Source organism: Hippocampus comes, unplaced genomic scaffold, assembly GCF_001891065.2.
Source record: "Hippocampus comes isolate QL1 unplaced genomic scaffold, H_comes_QL1_v1.1 scaffold9, whole genome shotgun sequence".
NCBI lineage: Eukaryota > Metazoa > Chordata > Actinopteri > Syngnathiformes > Syngnathidae > Hippocampus > Hippocampus comes.
Genome location: NW_017805275.1, coordinates 1,041,651 through 1,050,283, shown reverse-complemented (window position 1 = coordinate 1,050,283; position 8,633 = coordinate 1,041,651). Strand labels below are relative to the sequence as shown.

At 40.3% G+C, this 8,633-nt stretch overlaps 1 protein-coding gene across 4 annotated transcripts in view; it reads left to right on the top strand.

Annotated features, from left to right (window-relative positions):
- Nucleotides 1-8,633, top strand: part of enox2 (ecto-NOX disulfide-thiol exchanger 2) — a 193,171-nt gene that overhangs the window by 164,266 nt on the left and 20,272 nt on the right. For all 4 annotated transcript variants that reach the window (XM_019869956.1, XM_019869957.1, XM_019869959.1 and 1 more), the window contains 2 exons: nt 343-555; nt 3,711-3,817. In XM_019869956.1, coding sequence (XP_019725515.1) covers nt 343-555; nt 3,711-3,817 — 320 coding nt within the window. The remainder of the gene's footprint in view (nt 1-342; nt 556-3,710; nt 3,818-8,633) is intronic.

The window sequence follows — 8,633 nt, the reverse complement described above, 5'->3', positions numbered from 1 at the left end:
ACCGATTTGTTCGAAAACCGAAACCACGCTCTTTCTAATTAAAAAAAATCTTTATTGAACACGTCTGCTCACAATGGAACGCTACACGAGGAAGGGTCACTTCCTCGTGTAAGGAAAGCGAGAGGAGTCAAGTGGCACATTCAAGTGCGCTCAGTTTGAATGAGAACCGATATTCGGTCATAATCCAAGGCATAAAAATCTCGCAATTTTTGGTCGAAAACCGATTTGGTTGAGAACAGAGACATTCGAAAACCGAGGTTTGTACCCCACCCTTCTGAACAGTGACAGTCCCTCGCCATCTAATAATACCCGACTACCTTGTCGTTTGCCTTTTTTAACCAGACGACAGCAAGTTCGCAGAGGCAGTGCGTGTACTTCTGACATGGCTGGAGCGTGGCGAAGTCAACCGCCGCAACGCCAACAACTTCTACTCCATGATCCAGTCGTCCAACAGCCACATTCGCCGCCTGATGACGGAGAAGAGTCAGCACGAGAAAGAGATGGAGGAGGCCAAAGACAAGTTCAAGACGGCGCTGTCGGGCATACTTGCTCAGTGTGAGTTTCAAACTTTTTTCTCAGTTTTTATAGGGAGTTTATTGTTATTTATGTTATTGTTATCACAATATACATGATATGCTATGAATGGAAAAGAAATGAAAAGAAGTCCAGTATGTTTCTTGGTTTTCCGATGATTGAAACATTGCACAGGGCATACTGGTTCAAATGACTTTACACACAAGTTGTACAAGACAAATCTGAAGCTCTGAATGCTGCACCAGAAGTAAGTACTTTTGTTTGTGTGTTATTGCTTGTTGATGGGAGACCGTGACTTGCAGGGAAATTGACCAGCAGCAGGTAATATCAAGATATTGCTATTCCAGAATCCTCAAAAATCGGAGGTTTTGGTTCAGTTTTTGCTACATCGTTTTAAGTAGGAGCCAGCCGGATAGGGGGAATATCAACATATTAACCACTGCTATGAAAATAAGGAGGTTGCGGTAAATGATACAGCATTGTTTTGAACAATCATAATTGAGCATCTGTTTTCAAGAAACCCTTTTGCAGTTAATATATTTGAAAACAGGTTCTCGCACTGTTGAAAACCGTTCTTATGGTTGCGTCCAAATACAAAACCTTTCTTGCCTACATATGTGCGAGTACGGTACACCCAAAACAAAAGTGGTGCTCTTCAAGCAGAGGAAATGCACCAGAGCAGGTTGATGTGTACAGTACATGTCACCAGACGATGTTTGTGTGTGTATACTTGCTGAAGCACTTACTGTGTGTTGTAATTGTAGCCATTCCCCGTGCAGTTTTAAAGATGATCATACTTTATGTACACATAGTTCAAGTAGACTCTGACATGAGCGTCCCAAATATTGTGCGTAATCATGGTTTTTAGTCCTTATTCCTGCCATTTCTGTTTTTGTCAATAATAGTCCATTTAATCAGTTTTAGACTGCAGTTCCACTCGATTGAACATTAAATATACTGTATTGGTAATATTGTTGAATCCTTTGTCCAACTGAAAGTAGTAAAGGTATACAAAGGCCATCTGTTTTGAAACAGGATTAGTATGTTAATCACTTTAGGTAACATGGCGCTGAGCTCGTATTTCTAGTGCGGCACTAAAGCACATAGTTATTGGAGGTAATACAATTTGTGGTGCCAAATAAGCTGCGAAATAACAATTAAAAAAGATCTCCAAAGCAACTGGTGTTTCCAAGCAGATAAATAGTCCCAATCAACACCTGCGGAATAAGCGTGCCGTCCTCTCACTCGTCTCGCATGAAACTCACTCTGCCTTCCGTATTGATCAGCACCATCAAATTACAGAGCGCTTGGGACAACGCTATTGATCTCTCGCTCGCCACTCTCTGCGCACACGCGCCTCGGATGCGGTGGTCATATTGACTTCCCTCCTATATGCATTAGGACTTGTGGGATGCCCAGAGCACCCATGCTGTCCCCTCATGACCACCCCATATGAGAGCAAATTGTGTCCTCGCTGCGTCATTGAAACCCACCAGCCTATGCTGTTTTTTTTTTTTTGTTGTTCAAGATGTGTTTCGGTGCAACATGATGAACAACATGCGTGTTCAACTCCTTTCGGGTGAAGTTCATATTCTCCCGTTCTTTCATAGTTTTTCTCTGGACGATTCTGGAGCAAGTAATAGTGCCAATTATTTTGATTGATAGTGAAATCACGATGAATAAATGTGTTCAACTACAGAAATCCAACTTTTAAAATAACTTCAAAGAACAACCAGAAAATAAATTAAATGTATTTAGCAAAATAATCGCAAGAAAAAACATTCAATACCTGCTTTGTGCACCTTGACCTCTTATGATCAGTGTGGTGCAACACATGCCCGGAAATACACGCTTACATTATCATAAACACAGTAGAAAAAGAAAGTCAATAATTTAACTCGTTTTTTCTCAGATTAAGAAGATGATATGTGAATATCGTTATACTGTATTACCTGCCTGTTGTGTTACAGCAGCATTTCTGTGTGACTATTCATTATTTGAAGGTAAATTTTTGCTTGCCCATCAATGTGGTTTTCCATTGACTGCTAGTAATAAGCTGCTGATGTTTCAAAAGCAAAGTGCGTTTTGTATTTAAATGTACAAGATGTGTCATTCTTTTTGTTGTGTGTTTTGTTTTACGATAAACTCCCACGGGGGCGTCAATAAACATCTCAATGCAACGCTCAGCGTTGCTGGAGTAACAGGCGTCAACAATGGTTCTTTTTTTATGATTAAGAGAAACTAAAATTTAATTTTGATTAAACTCCCAGCCCTGCAGAAGACTCTAAATTGTCCTAAATTGTGAATGTGCTTCTGACTGGTTGCTTGTCTATATGTCCCATGCGATTGGCTGGTGAGCAATCCAAGGAGCCATCATTTTGAGGAAGAGTTGCCACCATTATTGGAGGAAATCCTTTCCAGATCCCGGCCTCTATTAACTATTGAGGCAGTGTAACATTTTCACTTTTAAATGGCATAATTAAAAATAAATAAATGAATAAGTGAACTGCTGTGTAAGTAATCAAAAGTAGGCAAAACTCCTCAGAATGTTGTAATGATGATGATGATGATGATGAAAAACAGATGTTTTCCATCAAGATGTCAAAAAAACTGAATGAATCCATTTCAAGACATGTGGCAACTACACTCTTGGACAAAAGTACTGGGTTAATCACACCTATCAGGAAATGAAAATTCTCTTTTTACAACATTTTGGAATTTTCGTCCAGGCAGGCTCCCTCATTTTCGACATCCCGGAGAGCTTGGATCACAGTCCTTCCACGCCAAACTCATCCAAACAAGCATTTATGCACCGGCTAACAATCAGGCTGGAACAGGACAAGGCCTCCAAACTGTTCTTATTGAAACCAGTTGTACACAAATATGAAGAAATCAAGGAGAACTAACGATGATGATGATTGGTTAAGATGGTGTTCCGCTACTTTTGTCCATATAGTGTATCTAGAAATCAAACTGCAAGATACTTTGGCATCCACAGGTAAAAAGACACACACACGCACACACACACACACAGAGTCAGTTCTTTTAGACCCCGATAGTTTGACTCCACTCTCTCGCTCCTCTGCTCCCTCCCACCTTGCCCTCTGTCTCTCTCTCTGGTCTCTGGATGGTCTCTGCTATCCTCCCTCCGACCTCCTCTCTTCATCCCGCCGCAGTTGAGCAGATTGTGTCTGTATTCCAAGCCGCTTCCAAACAAAAGGCATGGGACCATTTCTCCAAAGCGCAGCGCAAGAACCTGGATGTGTGGCGCAAGCAAGCCGAGGTTGGTACTGCTTTTTTTGGGGGGGAGAGACGTTTTACGAGATTGTTGCGAATGCTGTTTTTTACATACAGTATGGGAAAGTTTTTTTTCAACCAAGTAAATGTTGAAGCACAACTCAGATCAGGCAAGCATTAGTGACTCCGTATGTGACAGTAAGTAGTTGAATGAAGCCAGAACATCCTGGAAAACGAGAGTTCCTCCATCACTTGCCTCCCACATGAAGGGAACGAGCGACATGGTAATCCAGATATGAGGTAACTTTGTGTAAAAGGTTCTGTTTTTTTTTTTTTTAATGAACTTTTTTTTGTAACTAATCGTTGCAGTATCAATATAAATATGTGATTTTTACAACCTCATCAAATAGATCGATTAGCATGATGCTATTTACTTTTTTTAACGGTAATATTTGGATTGTGGTGCAGCCTGGACCGCGTAAAATCAAATCTATTTGGTAAGTGTCATAGGATAATACAGTGATACCTTGACTTACAGGTGCTCCAAATTACAAGTTTTGCAGTGGAACAAATAGGGTAGGGTAGTGTAATGCTCCGGATTATGGGCAAGGCGAGCCACAGTTGCAAATGCAATGTTTATTGAAAGGGAGAGTAAATGACACACATTCAAAATGAGAGCACTCGCAAGGAGTTGCTGGAGGCTGATCTCTCTTGATGTCACTCACTCAGACACGCCCAACAGATACTGTAGTATGTACCGTTGGGGTCAACGAAATGTTGCACCTACATATGTTTCCCATTATTGTGAGGAATTAACATCATCAGTGTCATCACATAAATGAATATCATTAATTATCAACAACATGATTAGTTATTTTGAGAAAATGTGTAATTTTAGAAGTGTGTATCCAACTGGTAGCTCTTTGCATTAATCAGTAGCCAAGAAGAAAATGTTGGTGACCCCTGATCCCTAATTACACTTTATAAAACCAGTTTATTCTTTTTTTACAGCCCTTTGCTCTTTTTACCCAATTTAGTATGGAGTTTTTTTTTTTTTGTTTGTTTTTTTTTTAACAAAATCTTAATTTTTGGGGGGGTGCTGGAACAAATTAAGGGCATTTCAATCCATTTAAATGGGAAAAAATGATTTGATAGGAAGGTAAGTTGCGTTACAAGGTTATGAATGGACAAATTGTATTCACAAGTCAAGGTGCCACTGTATCAGGTTATAGTGGCAATAAAACAAACATGTACACACATACATGTGCAAATCGCACAGCAAGGGCTTTTTAAAGGTAGGTGCTGAACACTGCCTGTAAAAAGCTGGATGTAGTCTCTGCATGAAAGATGCTTTGTGTCCAAGTGTGTGACCAATGATTGGTAATCGTTGTTTCGATGTAATCACACGCTTTACTTGTATGCACACATGATGTAAAGACCATTCTTCTCATACACTCTTCTTCCATCTGGCCATTGTGGTTTCTGAATGAGTAGTGTATCAGACTGGTATAAGAAGACCATTTTGTTTTCATAGAGCCTCAGGGATTCGTGCCTTCTTCCTCTTCTAACGGGCTCGTTTAAAAAAAAGCCTTTTACACTAGGGAAGGTGAAGCATGACCGTCAGTGCAAGCGGAAGAAAATACTGTGGGCGGATAAGGCCTCATTCATGCAAAAGTTAACCGTGAGAAAGTCCTCAAAAATTGAAATGTGCTGCAAAACAACCTTTGTCGTCTTTCTTTCCCGACCACTTAGCAGTAAATAGCACATCAAATTAGGTTGGATTTATTGAGTGTGTGTTGAACGAAAAGGCACTTGAATGTGCATATTATTTTAACATTTACTACGATAACATTAAAAAGTAAAAAAATAAGTAAAAAGAAATGCAAATAAATAAGCATTCAAGATATGATTTTAATATAGCCCAATCCAACTACTTACAGCAGCAGCATAACAAAGAAGGCAAGATACATATACTGTATAGTGCAATACACAATACGTACAAATCTGGTTCCTTGTTCTCCAAAAGTTAACATGATAATTTTAACCACAGTGGTGCAAGTAAATTAATCAGCCCCCCCCCACCCCCCAACTCTCTCAAAAAGGTTTAAAACATGTTATTAATGAGAAAAATTGAATTCTACAGCATTGTACTAAAAAACAAAAAACACTAAAGACTGTCTCTAAACTGTCAACCACAACAATTTTAGTTGTGTTTCAGAGAGAATAAAGAATATGTGAGTATTTTTGTCATGTATTTCTACATGTGTGCGAGTGTTTGTGTTCAAATCTGACACTTCCTATTATGTTTTTTGCACTAAGCTAGCCGACTTTTGTCGGGTAAATTATGTGCTTTGTTTCGATGCACAAGTGTGTTTTTCTCTTCATCACGCTGAAGCAGCTACAGTATATCATAAGCCAAACGTAAAATCCTTACACTCGCACGAAGACAAACCAGCCATGTTCCTGACATCACCAACGAGGCCATGACCCTTAAAAGCACACAAACAACACGTACAGTTGTTGTTGAGACTCAAATGTGCAGTATGTACGACATACCATACTAGTTAGTTTGTTCCGTTTGCTTTTAATCCCTAAAAAGAATTGCGATACGGTGTGGTGGTGGTGGTGTTTTATAACAAGTACAAATGGTTTACTTTAAGCCACTTGCGGTTCTGCCAGAGCTGTTTGTCACTTTTGTGGCTGACATTCCATCACAGATAAAATAAAAGGCGAGAAAATGACTGGCTTCTTCCTGCTAAGTAATGCATCGTTGGTGGTTTAGAAGCATTTAGCGGCGCCCGAGGGCCAAATAAATGCTAAGGGGTGGGGGTGGTGGTGTGTGGGGGGGGTTGGACTGGATGGATACGTTCTGTCAGGAACAGAATGACCAGACAAGCTGAGTCAACCAATCGTCACGCAGGCGGCCATCTTGTGTATGTTCTGTGTGATTGACTGGCCTGGAGGTGAAGCGTGGAAGGCTGCACTTCATTCTCCCAGGCACAGCCGAGACTACAGCTGCCTCCCCCCACTAGCCTTTGTGTGTGTGTGTGTGTGTGTGTGTGTGTGTGTGTGTGTGTGTGTGTGTGTGTGTGTGTGTGTGTGTGTGTGTGTGCGCGCGCGCGCGTGCGTATGTACAGCAGATGGTTGTGTGTGTCTGCAGGTGTTTGTGTGTGACCTCTGCCATCGGGCTCCGTCTGAAAAATGTCAGCTGACAGATGGCTCAAAGTTTATTTACTCTCAGGCACTTGTTTTAAGCTCATTTTGGCACTTTGGAGAGAAATATTTTATTCAGTCTCTTAGTTTTATGATGATGGTTGCGTTTGAGTTCTATTATTAATAGGGGAAGGATGCGTGTGACAAAATGGGTGAACGGAAGTCATGTTATTTCTTGACGGAATGGTGTCAGAGTTATACCAAGACAACAACTGTGAGTATCAAACATGGCAGGCAGTCATTACCGTCACTGGTGCTCCCACTGTATTGCAGATTAATAGAAGCAATCCAAAATGAGCACACTCATGCAGAAGCTGCTATCGGCTATAGGATATAGCCAGACACTCAAAAGCAAATGTGTTTTAAAAAAAAAAAATTATATCAGTTTAAAGTGTCAACTGTAAAACATATGGTCTCTATTATGCAGATTTTCACGCGAGTGCTCACCGTGCAAATTAATCAGTCAGATACACATAGCAGAACTAATAGATCATCAAATTCATCTAAAGCTATTTGAGAATTGATTTGTTAAGTAGAGCTGCTGTTTAACGATGAATTGACCAAATCCTCTGATTTCAAACTCTCAAAAGTACATGTGTCTGATTTCTGAAGTCTTTCAGAAATGTTTAATGAAAATAAATGATTTGCTCCCATCTGGTCAAAACATCTGGAAAACGACAATCAACATGTTTGCCTATTTTCGGAAATGTTGACGGTGAAACACAAAAAACAACATTGTTGAGACTCTGGATAAAGTTGCATCGATTAATGATGGTTATGGTTAGCCTATTAAGTGATGAAGAATTATGCTGATTTGGTGAAATGAAACCAACCTTGAATCAGATGTAGGCGAAATAGGGTGCAGCACTTGGCATGGTGGATTCAATTTCCACTCACTGGGTGAGAAAGAACTACATGTGGGCAGTTAAGGTTCATCACCGAATATTACAGTGGGTCTATTCATGCGTGTTGGACTTTTCTAATGTGTTATGTTTTTCTTTTTGGATTTTTCCATACAGTACTTTTTGTTGCAGTCTTAAAAAAATCAAAAACAAATTAGTTCTGGAATGGATTGATGGCCTTTATGTGAGCAATTTCAGTAAAAGGGGAGGTCAAGTCAAAACACTTCTGTAAAAAAAAGTTGAGTTCCCATTTAAGAGCTTAGTCACGGAACAAATTAAACCCAAAAGTTATGTTAACACTCTGTTCACGTTAAAATGAACACTCTTGTATTGTTGTTGCTTTTCATTTACATTCATTTTTGCCTTGTGTTTTATTGGGTTTCATAAGAGAAACAGTGGACGGGAGTGGACGCTTTGTCTATGTGGAGACTCCTTGTAGAGAACAGAGAAAAGACAAACAACAGCACCAGTACCCATGATCCTTTAGTTTCATTCTTGTTGTGCAGCCAGGCATCTCTGTAAAACCGTTTAAAGCTTCCCCTGCTGGTCACTTGAGAACAGGAAACGGGCCTACAAAAAGGAGGGTGGGGGCAGGAGTTTGTAAAAGCGTGTGAAATTTGTGTCAGATTTCAGGAAGAATTGATCCTTCTTGCCTCATGTCCTAATGGTTCGGCCTCGATCGAGAGCCGCTTATCGCCTCAGTCCACCGCTGTCGCTCGCCACGTCCATCTTGTCATGTGGGGGGGG